Raw genomic sequence first — 23,622 nt, forward strand, 5'->3', positions numbered from 1 at the left:
CAGCCTTTCATACCTCATCATCGCATGTCTTCCGTTCACGCACTTGTCACTCGCAGCGCTCACAGGCACGGGATCCGGATTGCCACCCATCAGCAAATGTTCAAAGGTTTGTTGCGGCACGATTCGACCCGCTCAAAGCCAGCAAACGGGTGGGACTGCTGTGCTGGCACTGGACCCGGTACTGTACAACGAGCCCCATGCAATCCGCACCCGAGGCAAAGTCACCGCGGCTGGTCACGACCATCGCATTGACGGCCCCGGACTAGGAGCCACGTGAGGATGGAGATGGACAGGCACTTGTACTAGATGAACAGAGATTAAGTCTGAGTCGTGAAACTGCCCAACGTGACGCAGTCAGCTGAAGATTGAGAGCATCGGTTATTACTGTATACATAGGTGATACTCGCAAGGCTCAGACAGTGAGACAACCTGACGGGAATCTCAGTCAAAAAGGGATGCAGCAGCGCTGGATGCAGCGGATGCAGAGTGAGAATTTTCAGCTCCAGGGCTCTCGTCCGCCCCAATAGGCGGCGGCCAGGCTAGACAGCCACCCGCCAGCTACAGCGAGCTACTGCAGGTGCAGCCACTAATTTCAGGAACAGGGAGACGACCCCGTACCCGATACCCCCCCAACCACCACTGCCGCGCCCATCGCCGAGTAGCGGTACCTGGTCAGCTGCCTCGCGTCCAGGCGGTGTCTGCTGCTGGGTCCGGCTTCACACCACCAGCCATCTGCCATCTGCAGGCACAGCTTCGTCTCGAGGCATCAGATTCGTCCATCCATCCTCCCTCCTGCATCTCCTCGATCCGACCTCAAGTCGCAGTACCACCGACACGCACTCCATCATCGCCTTGCTCCTACGAATACGCTCCTATCGAGTACCGCTACTCCCACGCTCCAGCTCCCGCCTCCGCCTCCTATCGACGAGGCTGTTGTGCCTAATCACCGTCTTCGGCGGGGAGTTCATTTCGTTTCACGACGTCTATTCTTACAGCTTCTCCTCCTCGATGCCGACCCTATTTCCCATCGCTCACCTCGCCCGTTGACCTCGCCGCTGTTGCCGTTGACTCACCTCGAACCCGCGACTCCGGCGAAGACCATGTTGGTCGCTGCGGCATCGCTACCATATCGAGGCCTCGACCGAGCAGCGCTTGCGATCGACATCTACCGACTATATTAAGCCATCATCTCATCCAGTATCCCTATTCTTCGCCGACATGGAAAAGCTCGACGCTCCACCAGAGACCGGCTCTCGACCCTCGTCCCGCTCGTCCCTGCAGTGCTGCTGCGGCAGTCCGGACTGCGTCAACCTCAAAAACAACTGCTCTGTTCTGGAGGCTGTAGAGAAGGATGTCCGAGTGGCAGCTCAATTGGGAAAGGTGTGTAGGCTTGGCTGCAGGTTGCTGCTACTACATTTTGTTCGCTTCATCCTCCCTCCCTTTCATTCCTGTTCCCATCCATTGTCTACACGCGTCGCTGCAATTCTAAGCTTCCCGCGGCCTCCCTTCTCGCGTCCTGCATTCCATACGTGAACAAGCAGTCAAGAGACTTTGGGGCAACCGGCCTGTACGCATCCGACATGTCCTCACACCAGCATGCTGTGCTACCGGCAGACGGAATCGCCGCTGACATTTGCCCTCCAGGCGCTGCTTGCCAGGCACGAAGCCTACATGGCCGACGCGGAACGGGACCGGCTGCGACTCAACGCCCGCATCGAGCGCCTCCAGCAGGACAAGGAGCAGCTCGAGGCCGACAATGCCGCCAAGGTCGAGGAGAACAACGAGCTGCTCGACCAGCTCGAGATCCTCAACAGCACCGTCTTCGATTCCGACGCCAAGATCAAAAGCCTAGAGGCAAGCCTCCTTTCCTCGCAACAGGCCATCCGCCGCCTCGAGAGCGCCGCGGCGCGAGCCGCCGAGGCCGACCACCACCTCAAGATCCTTGAAGAGGAGCAGGACAAGCTGACTGGAGAGCTGCAGGCTTCTAAGGAGGAAGCTCGCTCCCATGCGCAGCGGTTCAAGGAGGCTCAGCGGGGGATCCTCGACATGCAGGACCAGCTCGAACGCATGGAGAAGGAGGCCCTCCTCGAGAGACAGCGCCACGACGAGATGATGGAGAAGCTCGAGCGCCAGCGCGAGGTGGAGAAGCATCTGGACGCCGCAGCCGTGCGGCTCAAGGGCGCGGCGGCATCCAAATCTATCACCGAGCACCGGCAGGGAAACAAGATTGTCGGCCATTTCGTGCGCGACCTGCTCCAGGACAACGCGAACCTGCAGCTCGGTATTGCCGAGCTGAGGGAGATGCTCATCACCTCCAACGACGAGATACAGGTGCTGCGGGAGCAGCTCATGTTTCACCAGCCGCTGGCCGACGGGCCCAATCCCGTCTCGAATCTAAAGGCAGAATTGGAACCGTCCTTGTTCGAGACGCGGCCGTCGCAGGAATTCCACATCCACCACCACTACCACGTCACACCCAAGCAGGAGGCCCGGAAGCCCAAGAAGAAGCGCGGCCTGCTGCCCGGCATCTTTACGCCGCCACCCTCCATCTCTCGGGCCTCCTCGCCGGGCCCGTGGCCTCAGCGGCGCTTGGTGTCGTCCCCCACCGGCCCGGTTCTCTCTCGGACGGGCGAAACCACGCCCATCACTGCCACCTCTGCGGCCTGGGAGTTTTCCACTCCGTCCGAACTTTCCTCCTCCCTGCCGACTTCGCCACGCCTGTTTGATCACAGCGGGACGGAGACGGACTCTCTCATGTCGCCCACCACCAGCTACGACCCCACGTCTCCGACATGGCGGGCCTCCCACAGAAAGCGTCCCTCGGCAGCCTCGTCCAGCAGCTTCCAATCCCTCTCCATCATTGACTTTGAGCCCGGCACCACCCTGCAGACGCAGAATCCCTACCGATTGACCAGCGGCATCATTCACGAAGAGGACGAAGACGGCCACTCCACTACGCCGACTGCGACCAAAGACGCTCCAGACTCGGTGGACGCAAACCCCACAGATACCCCAACACCCGCCCACCGGCTGCGCCGCATACCTTCTCACGAATCCATCATGTCGCTGTCGGGCGGCCTTGACATCCACACGCTGCAGATCCGACCCAGCCAGATGACGCTCCGCCCGCTCGGGGGCGCCGACGCCGTCCTCAGCGACGCCACTGCCCAGCCGACATTGTCAACCAACTACTCGAAGCGTAGCGATGCCGTCCTCCGCGATAACTTTGCCGGCCTCTTGCCAAAGAGAAGTTCGACCCCTACATCAGACATGTCGGCTTCGTCACAAGCCTCTCGGACCGCCGGCGGCCTGGGCAGGTGGGTTGGCTGGCGGCCGTGGGGAGGAGAGAGCCAGAGCCTGCCCAAGGCCGCGGAGAAGGAGCGCAAGATACCCCAGCGGGCGCCCGGCATCAATCAGCCCGGTGCGATTCCGGGATTTCAGCAGTATTGGGCATCGCAGCAGCGGAGGGCCGGCAGGGCGACGGCCGAGGCGGTCGACAGCTCCTTGTCTGAAAGTTTGCAACAGACAGAGACTCCCGCTTGACGGCTTGAGAGTCTTAGGGGGGTTTTCCATCTGTTGGGCCATCATGGGTTTGCATCATACCGGCTGGATTGCCATTTCTTCCTTGTTTTAATTTGCATACGGGCCTTGGCGTTTTATTTAATCCTTTGAGCGAGCAGAATGGACACTTGGGTACAATTACTTTGGGACTGGAAATACCCAGGCCGCGCGAGGCCATTTCTTTTGTTGATATAGATTGGAGAATACATACGTTACTAGACAGTTTATGACAGACAGGTACAATCGAAGTGTTGGACAGCCTATGGTCTTTTGCTCGCCTCGTTGGCACCTGGTAAAGGTGCATGCTTTGGTATCATTCCTGACGGGGGATGGCTCGGTCTCAAGCTTTACTCTGCATCATTGTCGAGACGACCTGCTCTTTATCGGTTCGCATGATGGCGAACTACATACTGTGTAGGTATGCTTCCTTGTCGTCATCCAACGACAACCTCCTGAACCTCGAATCTCGGCAAGGGGGAAGAGCCCCAGTCTACGACCCCAAGCCACTTCCAGGGCATATCCGGTCGACTACGGTGCTTCCCACACACGGCAAGTAGAGGGCCCCGCGAATGGCCTTTGTAAACGCTGGGGAGCACAACCGCTGGCTCTTGACTGCCCGCGTCTTCCTGGGCGTCGACCTCCTGCAGCGGCTGCAGCAGAATGCCTTCATCATAGCTTGTTATGAGGTCCTTGACAACGGCGTTGCCGGCCCGTTGGAGGTACAAGGGGACCCTCTTGCCACCAAAGTTGATGGGCGAAACGCCCCATACGGCACGGAGATTATGAGGATACTTCATGATCGTGCCGACACGTGAAAGCATCCCATCATACGGGGGGTAGTCGTATGAGGTGCCGCTGCCGTCGGCGGCAAACTGGACGCCTGGCTGGCTGGGTGCCCAGGAGATGCCGTCATGGGACAGCCGGGGCACGCTCGAGATGAGATATCCGGTATAGACGGTCCTGTCCATGGGGATCGGGTCCGTGCCGCCGTGGCCTCTCGTCCAGAGCTCGGCGGCGTCTTCGAAGCGCTGTTCGCCGACGAGCAATGCCCAGATGACCACGTCATCGCCGGGCCGCGATGCGAAGCGCTGGCAGAGCAGAGTGGCGGCTTCCGAGACGGCAAGGAAGCCGTCGGCGATGCGATCGGCAATGATTTGGCCGTCGCGCGTCCCCTGCACCATCTCTCGCCTCCATTGCTGACCGGACCTGGCTTTGCTAGCCAGAGAAGTGGTGAGCGAGTGCATATACAACCAGTTCCGTCTCAGGGGCGCCGGGAACAGGTGGTAGCTGGCGAGGAGCAAGATGCCAACGCTGATGGCCCCGTTCATGCACACGGTCTGCAACGTGTCCCGCAGGGAGATGAGCTTGTTGTTGTTGTCGGTTCCCGACCTGCAGAGGATGCGGATGTCCTTCCTGCCGCGCAGGGCTTCCAGCAGCGTCCACGCCCGAACGTTCCAGTCGCTTGCCAGGAGGCAGCAGAGAATAGACTCCATGAGGGACGTGGCCTCGTGAGATGCGTCATCCGGGCCTTGGATGGCCGAGATGTCGATGCTCATCAGGTCTCGGTCGCATAGGACCATGGCACGACTACCCATGAAGACTTGGTTGATGGTCATGATTGCTTCGCGGCGGAGGGCGTGGTCACTGGGTATGCTTATGTAGCCAGAGGGTGTGTATTAGCCGCCGTTGCTCATACTCGTCAGGGGGGGCTCTGTCATGTCCAGATCAGTGATTCTACTACTAACACGCAGCGTCAATCCAGTAGCTCGAACAGCACAAGTCCCGTGCGATCCTGCAATAACGTCTATGCAGACACTCGTTCAGTCCCGTTTCCGGCCGGCCCCCCTGACCGTGGCTCCAGACGTGCGATATGACAATCGTCGACTCATCGGCGTTGACGTACTCGAGCAAGGCCTGCTGGGAACCCTCTAGGTCGGATAGGGAGACCGCACGGGCACCGGTCAGTCGACAATATGACGCCTCATCCCACAGGATGCGGCGACATTTGCCGTCGCCTTCGCACAAGACATCGTGCTGGCTCTGGTCGATAACGACGGCCCCCCTGATTCTGCGGCATCCGGCGGGAGACGTCCCATCGCAGGACTTCTCGTCATTGCATCTCCCGGCATGTTGCCCAAACAGGCCGCTGAACCGATGGTGGAACTGCCGCAAGTCCAGGAGGGCAGTCGACCTGCTCCTGACGAGGATCTGGTAGGCCAGGCTGCACATGTATTCCGATTTCAATGCTTCGTACTGCTTCAGAATGGCAGGCGAGTCCATGTTCGGGCGGAGGCTCAGCTCACCGAGATCCGTATAGTCGAAGCCCGTCATCAAGTTGTCTTGCAGGATGCGCCTGTCATTGATCTCAGCAAACTGTGCACCTCGACTCACAGTCTCGCGCACTTACCAGTAATGCAAGGCCACGCATCTCTGCCAGACGCTCCAGAGATAAGTCTTGACAAGAAACCATCTCCACGCATGGGGCTTATTCCCAGACGAGGAAACTCTCTCGCACTCGTACGACGCCGCGTCAATCAGTTCTGAAACTGAATCCAGGTACTCTCTGAACTGATGCCATTCCTTGCCACGCGTGTTTGCCTCGACGCGTCTGTCCCATGTGACGGCGATGGCCAAGGCCATGCGGATCGGCGCTGAGACGCTCCAGATCGGCTCGAGATCCTCCCAGCGGCACGGGCCTGCTTCCAGTTGGAGCCAACACCTCGGTTCTGCGGCCGGAGGCACCTCCGGGAGGGCAGACAGAGGGACCGGCGTCTCCGGCAAGCGTGACAAGAGGCCGTACGCACGATCGATAATGGCTTTCTCTCCCTCCTCAGTGCTGGGGGCCGCGAACTTCGTCGGCGACAGCTCAGCGAATGCATCTTCCAGATGCCGGAGACTGAACCTCGCCACTGTGCGCTTGAAGAGCGCTCTTCGAAAGAACCATTGCGGTCGGCGCGACACGTCGACGACGGAGTTTGGCCCGGGGAAAAGGACCCGGGGTGGTTCCTGTGAGGGCCCCGGCTGCCCACGAGCTTCCATCTCCCGAGACCAGCGCCCGTCCACGTCGGGCTTGCCGACTACGAACACGCTGATGAAGGCTGACTCTCCCTCTGCGCGGCAGGTCTTCCACTCGCTGAGTATACTCTCTCTCGTAAACGGCATGGGTCGTGGTGGCCGAGAGCCTGCTGCTTGGGTGCTTCCGGATGTTGAGGGAGCATCGAAGTTGATGTTGATGGAACGCTGCGACTGTCCATGTATCGGAGCCACTTGGTTACACATTTCACTGGGCTTCTAACAGTGAATAAGTGACATGAGAAGCCATCATACGAGGCGAAGATGCTCAGCAAAACATATGTGGATGTAACATGAGGCTATTCTTGTACTCTGGAGCATGGCAGCAATTGACATGGTTTGCTGGCAAGCTAGACATCTGGAATTTGCTGTCTGCCGGCTGCTCAAGGGGTCTACAAGAATGGGAAGCGTGAGAATGATTACCTCGATATAATATGGCAGCAAGTGCGGTATTCCAAGGGATTCATTGGGATCAAACAGTATGTATTCCATGCCTCTGTACTTCTCCTCTACTGTAAACCCATTGGCGCTCTTTTGGTGAAACGCTTGGAGTCGACAATGGATGAGTTACGATGACTGGTCCGTTCTTCTGTTAGTGATGGCGATGACTGGCACCTCGTCAAGCATGCTGATACTATAAGCTTTGATAGGATGCGTGACGACGCTGCAAAACCAAGTTCAATCGCGCAGGAAAGTAGGCTTCTCTAAAGTACGAAATGGATGGCCTTGCCGGTCATCATTGCCTGGATATAATGATAGCAGAATGCGACGGTATATGTTTACATCCAGGATATATATATATATCATACTATCCGACGTGAAGCCTTAGATACGCCTCCGCAGTTGTTAGATAGGTAGAGAACATGAAGTCCCGCGGCTAAATCCTCATACTTGGTGCATGTACTATCCTTGACAGTATGTCTGGCTGTGTACAAGGATGTATGGCAGCCTTACGCGAGGCGTCAGCAGACTACTCGCCTTAGGCAGCATTATCTGTATTCACGCTCGGCATTCCAGCGGCACAACACTCATTTCCTGCTCAAGAACTGCCCTTACTTATCGGAGCTTGATGATAATTCACGAGCAGTAACGCATGCAAAAGCATGGCAGCTTTTGGATCGACTCGGGACGCCACGCGAAACATTCTTCATACCGAAAGCTATCTCGCCCAAGAAGGCGATAGGGGATCACCGAGAGAGTTGGACGTCTTTACTTTTGAAAGAGAGGTCGTCAACGGGACTATCAAAGTCTACAATGCCACAAGAAGGAAGCAGAGGGTCAGGGAGTGGTGCATGGCCTTGAAGGCGGAGCTCAAGGAGCCAGCATCGCATGTTGAGATCCTTGATGAGTGGTACTCCAAGTTTCTTGAATGTCATTTCCAGCCTAACAAGAAGGTGGAAGAGCTTGTCAATGAAGTTTGCGGCGTCATAGAGCGGATTCCGCGCGTGGTTGACGAATTCCACGATCCGCTCGTTGACCAGCCGTACAGCCTTTACGACGCAGAGTACTTTCTCCCCGATTCGAAACCGTGTTGGGAGACTCTGCGTGTGACCAACTTTGTCAGCCGCAACGTATTGCGCATTGCGATACAGATTCAGATTGTCTTAGGAGGAGACTCAAACTATGCCGAGCACTATCGGCTCTTGCTCGACGCCACAGCAGAGGCTCTCAGAGAGATGATTAGTCTATCGCGGGAGGACCCTTGGCCGGGATGGTTCATCGTCAGGGCTTTCTTCTGGACCTCGTGGCAGCGCGGGACGAGTCTCTACCACTACTACGTGCTCAAGGAGCAGCTGACATGGGGCTACGACGAGCATAGGGATGTGATCAAGACGCCGCTGCAGGGATCTGACATGATGCGGATCGCGGAGAATCTGAATCGAGCCAGGGCGGACGCGTGCCATCCGCCTTATATCTGCAAGTGGGCGCTGAGACTGCTGAGAGAGGACAAGGCGGTCGTCGGCCAAGACTACAGGAGATTCTTCGAGCGCTTGTCGCAAGCCTTTTCCGACAGGGAGGCGCGGTGCGTCATCTCGAGCGACGGAGAGCCCGCGGCGTGCGACGGCAGGCAGCCTGGAAAGTGTTTGAGGCTGTCGGGGATGCGCATCACAAACCAGTCCGCTCACGCGCCAGACTGCGACGGAAGAAGCTGTTCGTCACTGTACTGGAACGAGGAATCCTGGAGAGGCGTCGGCGGCGCGGCGGCTGTGTCGCTGGTCTTGGGCACCGATGGCAGGCTCAACTACGTTCAAGCGTCCAGCAAGACGGTGGCCGTATCTCACGTCTGGAGCCATGGCCAGGGCGGCCGTCCGGAAGACGAGGGAGGAACCGGCCTCAACAGCTGCTTGTTCAGGCGCTATTCGAGGGTTGCCGAGATGTACGGATGCGATTCTTTCTGGATGGACACGCCGTGTATTCCGAGTGATCACGTTCTACGAGGGGAGGCGATTGCCAATATCAATCTCATCTTTGCTACGAGCAAGCTGACGCTCGTCTGTGACAAGGACCTGATGGCCATTGACTTTCAAGACGAGGATATTGCCACCAAGGAGGCTATAGTCTCCATGGTTTTGGTCTGCGACTGGAACGTGCGTGCGTGGACGTTGCTGGAGGCGCTGAGGGGGCGACAGAACATCCACATCCTCTGCAAGAACGATGTGGTCGTCTCGTTGAAAGATGTGCTGATGGACGTGTGCAATCAGGGGAGCATCGACATTGCGGCCCTCTTCCTCTCTGCGCAGCACCTTCTTCCCTCACAGGCATATATCCACGGGCTAGGCAACGATCACCCTTATCAATCATCCCAATGGATCGTCAATAGGAGGAAGGGATTTGTCGAAATCAAGGAAGCAGCCGGCCTGCTGTCGCATCGACAAGCCAGCAGGCCAGGCGACGCGGTCATCATATGGAGCCTGCTCTGCGGCGACACGGTGTTTGACAAGGCCGAGGATATCTGGCGCAACCAGCAAGGGCGAGGCGTCCCGTCGGGCTGGCTGGTCTCCAGCTACGAGCGGCTGAGCGTCAAGGGGCTCAGCTGGGCGCCCTCGCGGCCCAACTTTAGCTTGCACGGCGAGGACTCACCCACTGACTACGACAAGCTGCTTCTTCCGTATCACGGGATAGAGACGCGGGTGAGCGCAATCACGGAGAGGGGCTTGCACGGGGACTGGTGGGCGTACAGGTTCAAGGTGAAGCGGACGGCGTGGGAGCGCGTGCTGGAGAGGTTCACGGGGGGCTGTCTGCCGTTGGAGAGGGCGGCTGGCGGGTATCTTGACGGGGAGACGTGGTGTGCGACTTTGAGACCGCTGCATACGTATCGGCGGGACGTGTGGGTGCCGCATCCGAGGAGGCTCTCAAAGGCCGTCTTTGCCGTGGTTGCGTCCGATGATGGGGAGGCTTGGAGGTGGAAGGGGGTGCTTGAGCTGGATGAGGGGGTTGTCCTGCCGCAGTTCCGAACGATGGGGTTTTTGATTGAGTGATGCACGGGATAGGCCGGTGACCTCTGTCCTTGGAAAGTGGATGGAGTTGCCGAATGAGTGGACAACTGTGTGATGGCATTGCTTAACTCAATGGCAGCAATAGCTCCCAAGAGCCCCTGAAACCTGTATCCAGGTTTATCAATGCAGAGTCAAAGGCTCGTCCTGATATAGGTCGTTCGTAGAGAGAGGAAGAAGAATATTCCACGGTAAGAGCCAAATATTGAAATAGTTGTGGGCATTTCTACTATCTAGGTTCATGGCAATAGTAGCAGAGGAAGGATAGAAATGGGTATACTATAACGCACGATAACAACATGAAACTTGGCGAATTGGCTAGCAACTCCCTGTGCGATATGTAGACACCTGCTGCTTATCGACTGGGAGCTGCCTATTGATACTACATCGTTGTGCTACACCGTAGCAAAGCTCAGGATGCCCTGGCGGGTGGGTGTCGCTTCACAATTACAAGGGTTGTGTGGCTCGATCCATAGACTGCTGCAAGGCTTTCTCGCTATCGTCCACCCGAGGCTCTCTGTAATAACTGGCATTCTTACACTTTGTCACCGCTTGACAACAGGCTGCAGCATCCACCATGAAAACACTGGTAGAGAATTGAGCTCTGTGAAGGATCGCCCGTTCCACGACAGGTCATCATCCCTCTCATATGGCTTAGCTGCCAATCAACACTGTCGAGATTGCTCGACTTTATCTTTCCTCTTTGCCTTCAGTCTTAAACACCTAAGAAATGAATGCATCGGACGACATCACCCCAGCAAGTTATGGCACAGACGGCGTGGCTCCCCCTATCCTCCCCGTCGCCACGCATCACTCCTCTCAACTCTCCGTCTTCTTCGAATGGGCTGGCATCCTCCCCCTGGCCATCTATCTCGCGGGCACCGGCTTCTCCCACCGCCTGGTAGGCCGGACGGCGCTCGCGGGCTTCATCACCGTCAGCCTGTTCCCCCGCCTGGGCGTGCTCGAGAGCATCGCCGCGTTCCTCCGCGAGGGCGCCGACTTTGTGGATCGCGCGTCGTCCATCAGCGAGCTCAGGCGGACGGTCTGGGATGCCAATTTCGGCAGCGTGTTTCCCTGCGCCAACGGGGCGGCGAGCGATATCCTCGCGAGGCATGTCATTCGGAGCGCGCGCGAGGTTGCAATTCCGCAGGACTTGGCTGAGCTGACGCGCGCGTATGAGCTCGGAATTGCGGATGGCGGCGTCACAGAGGAGGAGGACGGGTCGACAAAGAATGAAGAGAAGAAGAAGAGCGTTGCGGTTGCTCCGTTCCGTCGCTACCAGACCCTGTACATCATCGACTGCACCATCAACGCTGAGCGGAGGAAAGGCGTCAGGGCCGCCCTTTCGGCTTCGTGGCTGCCAAATCTTGTCGAAGTCGTTGTCTTGCTTCTTCTGCTCGGCGCGTGTGCCGTGGCCGCTTTGTTCGGCTTATACGGAACCGCGGCGGCGATCCTCCTCAGCGCTGTATTTCGCGCGACACGGAGCTACATACAAGTCATTACGCCTCCGGGCTACATGGAGAACAATGAGCCCAACCAGGTCGACGGCTGCATGCTGGCGGCGATACACGAAAACGCTTCAACATGGTACTTATACCGAGGCTCGAGGGCCGTTGTCGATGGTCTGCTGAACAAGCCGATGATTCTGGACATCACCGCTCGTCCAAACACGATGCTGGCCTTTACACTGCGGGCTCTCGCCGTGTTCCAGATTGTCACGATGACCTATGTTGCTGCGCAGAAAGGCTGGGACGGGGTGGGCTTGTTGGTGCTCATCGTCGTGGCCTGGACGCTCGACTATGTTTTGTACAACGACGACAAGCTTGCCGACGGTTGGCTTAGGAGGGAGAATGTGAGCATGAAGGCGTGGAAGTGCCGGTTTAGTGGACGCACAGCCATGCTTGGGAGCATCCAGGTGCTCAAGACGAGCAACGTTGCCAGTTGGATGGATCAGATTCTGGCGCCTTCGGACCGGAGGGAGGCTTGGCTACGAAGCCTGCTGTTGGATCGGCTTGACTTTGAGGCACCAGAGAAGGCGTTGACGGAGAAGGAGGTGGAAGAACGCAAATGGGTCAAGAACAATTGGTTGTTGACGAGGGCTGCAGTCACTGCTATTCGCGACGCCCTGGGAGAGGGCTCGGCATGATTCTGCTCAGCAGTTGATGAGAGTGTAACGTCAGTAACGTCAATAGCAACATGTCAGGGTCACGGTTGAACAGTCTATATGAATATACACGATAATGGCTAGAAGAAGACGAGCCGTGTCATGCCCAAAAGCGTTCTCATTGGAGGAAGCTTCTCTAACGACCTCGGCCGTTCTGATGCAACACTCGTTTGACTGGAATCTTCTTCATGCCGTTTCGAATTCTAGCATTGATGGAAGAGTTGTGCTGTATACCTGATAAATGATCGAAAAGGTGTGATGCCCTCAGCTTGCCTCCAAGGTGGCTGTTACAACCAAGGTCCTGTAATTCCAGCAGTTTGACCCCTGCATCTGATCTCGCTGTTGGCTCTCCCACAGTCACAGTTACCGCTCCGCCTTACTCATGGGTTCTATATTTAGCCTCAGAAGTCACCACTCGGACAAGCCTCATCAAAAATAACGTCCCTGGCGGCGGCATCGATTCGAGCCGGCGCCAAGCAAAGTGTTGGTCCAAGAACAGGGTCCGATTAGCCGCCAGCTCTGGGTCCTCGCATTTTCGAGGTATTGAAAGCTTCTGACCGTGCCGGCCTGTTCGAAGCATGGACACAAACCGGGCACAAGAGAGTCGGGTCGAAGAATTCCCTATGAGCTATCGTAGATGGATTTGATCAAGATCATCGTAAAGTCCAACATGAACAAATACAAATGATTCAAGACTCGGACACACCTGTCCATCCATACAAGCGTTTCAACAAGGCAACGTTCATTTGGAGTCGGATGGGTCAAGCAATGAGGCACAGTCCGGAATTGTTGGAGCCGAACTCGAGGATCGTGAGCTACTGCTAGGCGGGATGATTGTTTTTAGCACCCAACAAACCCGCATGACAAACGGGATCCAATGACAGACAAGTCTTTCTCTTCATTCGACTGCATTCAACCAAATAATAAATAGGGATCAAGATCACGTCCGGCTAAGGCGGCCAGCTAGAGACCTGCGACGCTCTGCTTAGCGCTTATATCAGCGGACGGGATTCGAGCATATTGAAGATTGGGTGCCAACAAGACGGACGACAACCCGAGGCCTGCATTGATCGTTGTCTGCGTGTCTTTGGACTCCACTGGATATATAACCAATCGAATCTTTCCTTACCTCAGCGTCCAGCCTCTTCGTTCGTTGACGCCCAACTCGATCTCAGCTGTAATAGGATATCCCTTGTATACATGTACGGCCTCTGCATTCTATTTGGCGGCGTGAGTCAATACTGATTAGACGTTCCAGTGCCTCTACAATGCGTCTCGCCAGCTTCGTCGCCGTCGCCATTGCGGCAGCTCAGAGCGCTGTCGGGCTAGGGATCAACTGTCACGGCGACACACGCTGCGGTATGTCCACATATCACGACAACCTTGCAACGCCTCAACTTCCCATTCCCCCTCTCAACTAACACCATCCCAGGCATCGCGTACCTCAGCGGGGGCCGCCTTTCACACCTTGGGACCGTCATCAAGAAGATTGACGACACGCGGAAATACGAAAACGGCGAGGACATTGCCTGCATCGAAATCGACTCGCTCAACTTCAAGGGCCCGTTCAAGAGCACGCTGTGCGCATGGATCGAAAACTACGACGACACCGTCTCGGGCGCCGCGATCAAGGCCGCCTTCCAGGAGCTTCTGGACCACGGATGCGGCATCTGCGGAGCGGTGCCTCTGCTCTATGCAAAGGGCGTGGACGACGTCAACAAGGGGGAGCTGAATGTCGATTTGGTGGACAGCCTGCCAGACGGTTGCAAGGCGAACGAGCCGTGCTCAGCATGATGGGCCGGTGATAGAGAGGAGGGAGTCGGTGGCTGAAGTGGGAGGTCGACGTCGGCGATTGTAGCAGAGTCGGGGATGCATTTTGTCGGTGTTAAAGAGGGGGGGGGGACGATATCCTTGCTTTAGAGTTAGCGGAATGGCGTTTTTGGCGCGGCAACTGAATTTCAATGCTCTTGTCTGCTTCAGTCTGGTCTTTGTCTTTAATCTGTGCCATTGAGTGCTTACACGACGAGCGAGTTGACAGAGATGATCGGGCGTATCGGACCATATACGACAACAGCCGACGCATCCTGACCCGCCCCTCATCTCGACGTTTAACCCCTCAATAAAGTAGTGAGTGAAATGGATCATGTCTTCATTGCAATCATCGTTGAGCAGATACGCAACTTGATGCGTGATCGAGGCACTATGTCCGCCCTAATTCCGATTCCTATTGGTGGTTGAGCGACGTTTCGGAGATAAAGCGAAGCCACGGGGATGCTCTCAATCGACGTCATGAGATAATTGATAATGGAACATATAAGGAGGGGCAGCAGAAGCATCGAGAAACAGCCAACGTCGAGACACTACAAGTCCTACGGAACTCAACAAACAAAACAGGTCCTGAGAAACCGCAACCAAACCCGGTCCCTTCAGAGCACAACCAAAGGTCGTTTCAAAAGCACACAGTTCACCACCAGCAAAAATGGGCAGCAAGGCGGCTACAGCACCCTTCATGCAGCTCTCCCCAGAGGCCACCACGGAGCTCCAGCGCTACCGTGTCCTGGCCCCCAAGGCCGGCGTGCGAGTGTCGCCTCTCGCCCTGGGCGCAATGTCCATTGGCGAGAGCTGGTCCGAGTTCATGGGCTCCATGGACAAGGAGAGCGCCTTCAAGCTGCTCGACGCCTTCTTCGACGCCGGCGGCAACTTCATCGACACGGCCAACAACTACCAGGACGAGCAGTCGGAGGCGTGGATCGGCGAGTGGGCGGCAAAGAGGGGAGTCAGAGACCAGCTGGTGATTGCCACCAAATTCACGTCGGACTACAAGAGCCACGAGCTGGGCAAGGGGAGAGCTCCCAACTTCCAGGGCAACCATAAGAAGTCCATGTTTTTGAGCGTCCGGGACTCGCTCAAGAAGCTGCAAACGGACTATATCGATATCCTCTATGTCCACTGGTGGGATCACACCGTCGACATCAAGGAGCTGATGGACTCGCTGCACATCCTCGTGGAGCAGGGCAAGGTGCGTTGATAACAACGGAAACAGTCAGACTAACTCGCCGGGACCCTCTTGGCTAATTTCTCTCCTCTCCAACAGGTGTTATATCTGGGCGCGTCGGACATGCCTGCTTGGGTCGTCAGCGCGGCAAACACATACGCGACAGACCACGGCAAGACGCCCTTTGTCATCTACCAGGGCCGGTGGAACGTCATGGTCCGGGACTTTGAGCGCGAAATCATCCCCATGGCGTCCAAGTTCGGCATGGCCCTGGCGCCCTGGGACGTGCTCGGGGGCGGAAAGTTCCAGACCAAGAAGGCCATTGAGGAGCGCAAGAAGAACGGCGAGACGCTCCGCGGCTTCACGCCAGCCCGCGATCAGACGCCGGACGAGGAGAGAGTCAGCGAGGCCCTGGCCAAGGTGGCCGCCGAGCACGGCACCGAGTCTGTCACGGCGATTGCCCTGGCCTACGTCTTGCACAAGGCTGCCAACGTCTTTCCCATTGTCGGTGGCCGCAAGATCGAACACCTGCAGGACAATATTCGCGCGCTGAGCATCAAGCTCACCGATGAGCAGATCAAGTACCTCGAGAGCGTGAAGCCGTTTGACCTGGGGTTCCCGCTCAACTTCCTCGGCCAGGATCCGAATGTTACCGGGTACTCGGTGCGGTTGGACAGGACGGCTAAATTCACATTTCCCAATGCCAGGCAGCAAAAGAGCGTATGAGGACATTTTTTAAAGTACTAGTCTTGTGTATCCTTCTCTTTCAATATAGTATCCTGGGTAGATTATGGCAAGCATTTCTCTTCTATATCGAGAAACCTGTGAAGCTGAAGAGCCGTTAAAGGGTGCTGGCTAGCCGCTCCTTGTAAATAGACACTTATGCCAGATACTATGGACCGCTTCGTGTTCAGCCTCCCCCCTGCTCCCTTGTCCTCCACATGGCTCTCTTGGCAACTGCATCTCGGCAGCCCCAGATTGGTACATGCATAACACGAGCTGCTTGTTCCTTGAAATGCTCTGCAGATATCCACAGCGGGAGCCTTGACATGGTTGGCTGGTCTTGTATTTTGTATATAGTGATACATTTTTCTGATATAGGTCTATGGGCCATCACGCCAATGTCTGGTTACATCTCGGCGTATAAAGAGGTATCATTATCAAATAGAGGGTTCTATGTGCTATATAGCCCGGTATTAGGTATTACGTGTATGTGGCTCGCCTTGAATATGTCGATCGTCACCAGCTACCCAAGACTGCAGCGTGCTTTCTGCTGCGTCTCCTCTCCGCTCCCCTGTATTTGGTCTGCTTTCCCTCGCCTGGCTCCCCTGAGACTCCGCCGTATTGAGCCGCCGGTCCTCCTCCGTCTGCTGAATCACCCCAATCACGCCCGGCTCGACCTCGAAGCTGAAGTCGCTCGACTCGGAGTCCGTGAGCACCAAAGGAGGCGCCACACGGCTGCCCTGCAGCTCCGGGACTTCACTGCCAGGCATCTCATAGATTTCATTCGACAACAGCTCCGCCAGCGGCGCCGGAGCAGCCAGTTCTGCTACGGGAGTGTTGGACGACTCGAGCTCGCTCATGGGACTTCTCGTTGCCAGGCTTCGCCCTTCGACCTCTGGCGTAGGCTTCGCCGATCCGTCGCCTTCCAGCTCTCGGACGCCTGCATCGGTCTCTGCGGCTTCAGGCTTGGGCGTTGTCGTCGAAACGGCGTCTGGCGCCGACATGGCCGTGATCTCAACCTCATCCGAGGCAGTCGTCTTCTTCTTCCGGCGAGTCACCACCAGGTAACGCAGCGCAGCCAGTGCTACGGCGGCAATGACAACGCAGACGCCAATCACGATGCCCGCAATGGCGCCGCCGCTGAGGCTGTGGCTGCTGCCGACGTTGGGCACGCTCTCCTTGACTCCGGGAGGCAGGATGGTGACAATGTTGGACTCGGCACTGGCATTCCAAACGCGGGGATGGACGGAGAAATTGCCTCGCTCATAGTCCACGATCAAATATGCCTCCTGTAGAAAGGTTCGTCCCAGGATGTACTGGGTCTCGTTGGCTGCTCTCCTGAGAGGAAAGTATCGGGATGTTTTCTTGACGAGCGGTGGGTTCAACGTCAGGTCAAAAGAAGCGTAGGGAAAGGTAATGTTAAAGGTTGAGCCGCCGGTAATGGCGGTCGCAATGGTAAAGGTAACGGACGGGTTGGAATCCACGAGTGACTTGTGCAATGAATCACTCACCAAGTACATCTCAAGCGTAGAGTTGTACTTCAAACCGAATGCCTTTTCAAAGGCCTGGCATGCATCCACGGGCAACCATATGTCTGCCACAGACGAGTCGATGAACATGGAAATCAGGCTGGACTGGAGTATCGTGTCTTCCGCGCTGGCGTTTGTCGAGATGGACTGGACTCCAATCGTCAGGTCTCTCGACTGGTCGCTGAAGAACTTGTATGAAGAGTTGGTGTCTTGATACGCTGATGTATCGTAGCCGCCCAAGATCAGGCTCCCGAGAGCCTTGTTCAACCTATACGGAGCCCCTGCATTGTAGCTGTACGACAGACTCGGGATGGCAGACTCATTCTTGAGAAGCTGCATGAAGCTCTGCTGCGGATCATTTTGTGAGGTAAAGTTGGTCGGACGAGGGTTCAACCCAAGCATCCCGAGATAGAACTCTGTGCCTGCAACTCCTGCAATGACCGAGTGATTGACAACAGGGCCTCCACTGCCGAGATATCCAAGCCCAACTGTCGACGTCAATGCCATGTCTTGCTCCAGATACGAGTTGACATACCTGTATCGTGTCCAAACTCGCCATTATCACTGTAACCCAGCGAGTTCTCAATGCCTAGGCCGTATAGACCAATATCATCCCACGTCTTAGATGCAGTGGTGTTGAATAGACCGCCCCTGCTGTTGGCGCAGTCGGTCACTTTGATAATCTGGCATCCTTCGGGAAGCACCACGACGGTCTGCGTTGACGAGGTCCCAGGAAGAACCCTGAGGTTCTGAGCGGGAGTGCCTACACGCAGCTCAAACGTGGACCAGGGGCCGTCAATGCCCTCAAAGAACTGACTTGGCGATACAGACACGGGAGAGGGCAACGAATCCGTGTCTCGCCTGCCAAGTCCCAAGGCTGAGGCAAACGGTATCAACGTCACCACCCACAAACGATGCAGCCGCGCAGGCATCTTCCGGAGATGAAGAATGCTTCAACGAGTATGCCGCATCCTAACGCTACTGGCAGTCAAAGAACCTCCCTCTGCCGGGTGGAGAAGTCGTGTGTTGTACTGTGCTTTGATCAAGGTAGGCAGTATGTCTTTGCCGAATCACACCTGTATGACGATGCGCTGCTTCCACCCCTTGATGCTTCTTTTTTTGGTGACTTTTTTCCTCAGCCTCGGGTTCGACGAGACAGAGTGTGACTGCAAGTGAGTGAAAGGCAGTGCCTGCGGAAGCGGTCGAGCATGACGGAAAAACAAAGAGGAATTCAAACACGACAGGGGTGGTTTTCCATGCGGGCTCACATTTCCGGCTTGGAGGATGAGAGCCCACTGGGGGGGTGAGATTTTAGGTGGGAAAAAGAGACAAGGAGGAGCATCCACCGTCGATACTGATCGAGGCCCTGCGACGCACCTCGGCTAGCTGTCGAACGAGCCATTGGCTTGTCTTGACGATCAGAGCTATGCCCTCTTGACGAGGCCTTTTGTCGGAGTTGTGCCCACTGCAGAAGATTGAGCCGGCGGCTTTCGGCGTCCCGACGGGGTGGGAGCCCAAGAAGCTCCACAGGAGCTTTGTCTCCCGGACGAAGATGACTACTATTACAGAGTAGTAACGCAATCCTCGGAAAGCTACTGTTACTATGTCAACTCTTTGTTACTGTAATGTCCTATCGTGCTGAGCTGTGTAGGCAACGGCTGGCACATGCAAGGTTGTCACATCAGGTCACCCTTAACAAACGCCACGTTGACGGGACTCAAGTCAACGGCCCGTCCCCGCGTGTGGCGTTGCTGCTATCTGCACACGTCCTGTCATTGTCTAGCCGGCATCACTGAGCAGCGCCTCGTTATCGTGTCCAATAGCTTCCCGGGAGCTGTCCATTCCGCGAATGACAGCTGTCTCGGCCCACACAGCCAAAGGAAAAGCCGGGATCGATACAGCCTGGAGAGACGACAACCACCACCGCGGAGCACAGGATGTGACGAGTGATAGTAGTAGCGGTACAGTAGCTCTACTGAGTCGCCACGCCGCCTTTAGCGAGGTGCGTCTGACTTGTGCAGCTCGATACGCGTTTTCCGTGAGGATAGTAGTGGACGGTTTTGTAGGGCTGAGAGCCTGTGGACTGGGACACTTTGGCTCTTGATTGGGCTGCCACCCCTGGCTTTTAGAACCGTGGAGCTGTGCTACTAGAGCGTAAGCACTTGGCCGTGATGGAACCACTTCAGTCGTGCTTGTTCTTGCTTGCTTGCTTGCTTGCCATGCCGGCTCAGCTGGTTGCTGGGGTCGAGAACATTAAGGAACGATTACTACTGTCGTCACAGAATAGAGGGCGGAGGAGTGATACTCTGCATGCTCGCGTGGCTGCCTTGGCTGGACGCCTCAGCGCTTTCCAAGCCTCACCGCAGCAGGCTATTCCAGGAACCCCCAGAACCCAGCCTCTTCTTCACATGGACTCGGCTGGCCGGTTGCCGGTTGACAGGGGTCTAGCTGCTCTAGTAATGTACTATGTAGTCGAGCCCACTTCACGCAAGAAAGGCGTGATGATCTCTGGTTGGGCTTTTCGGGCGAGCAACTCGGCAGGTTGCTGTGAGTCGATGTGCATGGCTAGTGGTGTGCTACGCAGAATTACAAAGATTTACTTAGCCCGCTTTATTTTTCTCTTCAGGAACGCTCGTGGACGTCTAAACCTCTTCTTTTCGTTATCCTCAGCTGAGCTCATAGTCACTGACTGGGCTTACGGGTGGCATAATGGCTGGTCTAGGAGCTGTTGCTTTGCTCGCCTTTGCTGGCGCGGCGCGGGCAGCACGATGTAAGTCAATGATCTTCTGGCCTAATATGGGCTCTCGTTCAACCTTTGAGCCGTGACCTATATACTTACCGTCGATACTTACAAAGTCGCCGTCGCCAACACGACCTTTATCACTCAGGCACCAACAGACACGACGACTGAGCCGCCAGTAACTCGAGCTCCTTCGACCATCGGACCACCACCGTCGGTCTCGTGCGGCTCCGTCAGCAGTTTCCCTAACATCGTGCTTGCAGAATATACCGGCTTGTCCACGGATCCTGCGCTGCAATGCCAATGCTTGCTCTCGGTCAATAGCTGGCTATCTACAACGAATCCTCCTACACGCACGCTCACCCGCACCATTGGCACAGGAGTGACGACCTTTACTACAACAATCGGTACTACCACATCGACAGTCACGACGGTTGTCAACACTGTCGATGTACAGGTCAGATCTCCATACCCTTACAAGCCACCTCTTCATACAATTTCCTACAGACCACATCTGCACTTACAAGACAACATCTCTCCCTCCTCGCCGTCCCTCAACCTCGAGGCCAGCTGCGTAAAGAACGGTATGCTAATAAGCACCTAGACCGCCACCGGTAACTTTATTCTGCCGGACCTGAACAATTGGTATGGCACAGCCGAACCGCCATGTGTAAGAGCACCGCATACCTTTTGAACCTCGTCACGAGAGCATGCTCACAACCAATCAGTGTTATAGCTGCACAATCGGGGCATCCACCGTGGAAGTCTTCTTCTTTGGAACTCCCACCGCTACGACTGGCTCTGAAGTCCCTGTTACTTCCTTCACCTCCAATGGAGTCGTCTTGTAAGTCAACACACACTCAAAGCTTTGACAACTCCCCCCTTAGGCACTTCTTAACTAGTCTACAGTGAGTCGCCCTCTGTGTACATCGGCTTCAGCGCCCTCTCGGCAGTGGACTACTGCGGAACGGTTGGCCAGCCCTTCTTCAACACCACGATTGGCTTTGCGCCGGACGAGCTGTCAACTGTCAGTTTCGTGCAAGTGACGGGCACGCCAGTTACCGGGACAATCTCTGGCGTTGTGTCGGTGACCACGCCTACCGTCTGGTCTCCCGCTGGCGCTGCTCCCTTGCAGACCACCGACCTGGAGAGGAACTGCTCCACGATTGTTGGATACTCATACATTCCTGGCAATCCCTCCAACTCCGGAAGACTCTCACGTATGTCTTTTTTTCCTTCCTTGCACACAAAAGCCACTTGCTAATTCTTGTCTGCAGCTGATCCATGCCATCCTACAATCGTCATTCCTGATCGAGTCCGCTCACTTGATCCAGCCTGGAAGAGTTGCATTACAGATGGTTTAGCAGGGTGAGTCTCTCCAGCCAATTTACACACGAGGGGCGGTATGCGGAACAGTCATTGGACATTCACATTCATCCCCGGTCAATCAGACGCCGTGTGATCCTGCTTCATGTTCCAAACTATGACGGAACATGTCAGCTTTTGCTGGCATCCGTGCCTCGTACGTTGCCGTGAAAGCATTGCTGACCTTGCGCCAGATTCTACGATCCTCCTTCGGCACTCACCTCCGTGACTGCCCTTATTCCGGCGTCAAGCCAGCCGGCCACGACCACAGCTCGCAGCCGCCCTACCACAAGTGTAGCTCGGCCGACCTCGACGCCGCCTCCGCCTCCCCCTCACACGACCACTGCGGCTCCTCCCCCGCCGCCTCCTCCGGCGTCCTCTTCTAGCCCTAGCGGAGGTAACAGCAGCCCTCCCCCTCCCCCTCCTCCAGCGTCTTCATCTCAGCCTGGTGGAGGTAGCAGCAGTCTTCCTCCTCCTCCTCCACCACCCCCTCCTCCTCCAGCGTCTTCATCTCAACCTGCTGGAGGCAATAGTAGCCCTCCTCCTCCTCCTCCTCCCCCTCCTCCTCCAGCGACTTCATCTCAGCCTGGTGGCGGTAGCAGCAGTCTTCCTCCCCCCCCTCCCCCTCCACCTCCTCCAGCATCTTCATCCCCAGCTAGTGGAGGAAACAGTAGCCCTCCTCCACCCCCTCCTCCTCCTCCTGCGTCTACATCTCAATCAGGCGGCGGTAATAACAGTTCTCCCCCTTCAGATCCTTCCAGCTCGCCTGTGGGCGGCAGCCCTCCCGCAAGCTCTGCTCCTCCTTCTAACCCCTCTGGCGCTCCCGGGGGCGGCAATGGAGGTGGAAATGGAGGTGGAAACGGCGGCAATGGAGGCAACGGTGGTGGTGGTAACGGGGGTGGAAACGGAGGTGGCAGTGGTACACCACCTGATGGAACCAACGACTCTGGTAATGAGGGTGGTAATGGTTCAGGTGGTAACGGCTCCGGCGGTAACGGCTCCGGAGGAAACGGCTCCGGTAACAACGGCTCCGGTAACAACGGCTCCGGTAACAACGGCTCCGGAGGAAACGGCTCTGGGGGCAACGGCTCGGGCAGTGATGGCGGCAACTCAGGAGGCAATGGAGGCAATGGAGGCAATGGAGGCAATGGAGGCAATGGAGGCAATGGAGGCAGCGGAGGCAGCGGAGGCAGCGGAGGCAATGGCGGTAGCCCTGGCAGCGGCTCAGGCTCCGGAGCTGGAGACTCATCCTCAACTCCAGGCGGGGCTGCTCCCACGTCGATCCTCACCTTTGGCTCCGCGACTTTTACCGAAAACCCCCAGTCCGAGTTCGTCCATGGCTCTACGACCTTGATTCCCGGCGGCCCTGCTCTTACGCTGAGCGGCACCACAATCTCGCTGCCCGCTGCACCATCTTCGCCCGGCAACAGTGCCACTACGCCAAACTCTGAAGTCGCCTCCTCTACTCCTGGCTTTGAGACCAGTCCTACGGGAGAGACTGGCTCATCTGGTCCCGAAGAGACTTCAACTGCTGGATCTGGAGACGCTGGAAGCTCTGACAGCACCAGCACGGCTTCCTCGGGCCTCCCGTCAAACTCGATCCCCACGGTGCCTGGAAATGCGGCGGCTCCGGGACTGTTTTCTGGTGCGATGACAAGCGTCAAGGCCACTGCGGTGGTGATGCTTGCTGCATTCTACATCTAATACCGAAGCTGCTCTTCACGCTGAGATCCGATAGCTTAGGCAACTATGTAATGTTAATGAAGTTCTAATGAAGAGAAGAACGTGAAACCTACCGTATCTGGCAGTTCGGCGTTAAGGCCGATGGTGGGGCCGTATCCCGGAGCCCCGCCTCGTCTCTCTCGCCTTCAGACGCCAACTTCAACTTCGTTCGTATTTGCTCTCATCATTGCGTAGACCTTTCTTCACCTATCGTATCGCAACCTCTCAACGGAACAATCGAGTCCATGAAATGACCG

The 23,622-nt window shown here is 56.5% G+C and overlaps 8 protein-coding genes across 8 annotated transcripts; 6 read left to right on the forward strand and 2 right to left on the reverse strand.

Moving 5' to 3' along the window:
• Window positions 1–1,275: 1,275 nt before the first annotated feature.
• On the forward strand, window positions 1,276–3,498 carry TRIREDRAFT_26019 (Hypothetical protein; the record flags this gene model as incomplete). The annotated part of the gene is made up of 2 exons (XM_006966426.1): window positions 1,276–1,380; window positions 1,645–3,498. Coding segments are annotated over 2 exons (1,959 nt in total), but the record flags the coding sequence as incomplete, so codon positions are not given.
• A 403-nt stretch (window positions 3,499–3,901) lies between these two features.
• On the reverse strand, window positions 3,902–6,840 carry TRIREDRAFT_108681 (uncharacterized protein; the record flags this gene model as incomplete). The annotated part of the gene is made up of 4 exons (XM_006966540.1): window positions 3,902–3,964; window positions 4,110–5,205; window positions 5,465–5,914; window positions 5,969–6,840. 4 exons carry the CDS (start codon window positions 6,838–6,840, stop codon window positions 3,902–3,904), a joined length of 2,481 nt encoding a protein of 826 aa, XP_006966602.1.
• An 896-nt stretch (window positions 6,841–7,736) lies between these two features.
• On the forward strand, window positions 7,737–10,112 carry TRIREDRAFT_108682 (uncharacterized protein; the record flags this gene model as incomplete). The annotated part of the gene is made up of 1 exon (XM_006966447.1): window positions 7,737–10,112. One exon carries the CDS (start codon window positions 7,737–7,739, stop codon window positions 10,110–10,112), a length of 2,376 nt encoding a protein of 791 aa, XP_006966509.1.
• A 745-nt stretch (window positions 10,113–10,857) lies between these two features.
• On the forward strand, window positions 10,858–12,273 carry TRIREDRAFT_108683 (uncharacterized protein; the record flags this gene model as incomplete). The annotated part of the gene is made up of 1 exon (XM_006966448.1): window positions 10,858–12,273. The coding sequence occupies one exon, from the start codon at window positions 10,858–10,860 to the stop codon at window positions 12,271–12,273; it is 1,416 nt and encodes a 471-aa protein (XP_006966510.1).
• A 1,286-nt stretch (window positions 12,274–13,559) lies between these two features.
• TRIREDRAFT_108684 (uncharacterized protein) lies at window positions 13,560–14,085 on the forward strand (the record flags this gene model as incomplete). The annotated part of the gene is made up of 2 exons (XM_006966449.1): window positions 13,560–13,650; window positions 13,724–14,085. The coding sequence occupies 2 exons, from the start codon at window positions 13,560–13,562 to the stop codon at window positions 14,083–14,085; spliced, it is 453 nt and encodes a 150-aa protein (XP_006966511.1).
• A 677-nt stretch (window positions 14,086–14,762) lies between these two features.
• Window positions 14,763–16,012, forward strand: TRIREDRAFT_122505 (uncharacterized protein; the record flags this gene model as incomplete). The annotated part of the gene is made up of 2 exons (XM_006966450.1): window positions 14,763–15,310; window positions 15,386–16,012. Exons 1-2 carry the CDS (start codon window positions 14,771–14,773, stop codon window positions 16,010–16,012), a joined length of 1,167 nt encoding a protein of 388 aa, XP_006966512.1. The 5' UTR covers window positions 14,763–14,770.
• A 470-nt stretch (window positions 16,013–16,482) lies between these two features.
• On the reverse strand, window positions 16,483–18,470 carry TRIREDRAFT_108686 (uncharacterized protein; the record flags this gene model as incomplete). The annotated part of the gene is made up of 2 exons (XM_006966541.1): window positions 16,483–18,026; window positions 18,074–18,470. The coding sequence occupies 2 exons, from the start codon at window positions 18,468–18,470 to the stop codon at window positions 16,483–16,485; spliced, it is 1,941 nt and encodes a 646-aa protein (XP_006966603.1).
• Window positions 18,471–20,247: 1,777 nt separating this feature from the next.
• Window positions 20,248–23,347, forward strand: TRIREDRAFT_122506 (uncharacterized protein; the record flags this gene model as incomplete). The annotated part of the gene is made up of 7 exons (XM_006966451.1): window positions 20,248–20,308; window positions 20,395–20,735; window positions 20,883–20,948; window positions 21,007–21,122; window positions 21,188–21,498; window positions 21,779–21,800; window positions 21,838–23,347. 7 exons carry the CDS (start codon window positions 20,248–20,250, stop codon window positions 23,345–23,347), a joined length of 2,427 nt encoding a protein of 808 aa, XP_006966513.1.
• Window positions 23,348–23,622: the final 275 nt, after the last annotated feature.

This window comes from Trichoderma reesei, assembly GCF_000167675.1.
Source record: "Trichoderma reesei QM6a unplaced genomic scaffold TRIREscaffold_13, whole genome shotgun sequence".
NCBI lineage: Eukaryota > Fungi > Ascomycota > Sordariomycetes > Hypocreales > Hypocreaceae > Trichoderma > Trichoderma reesei.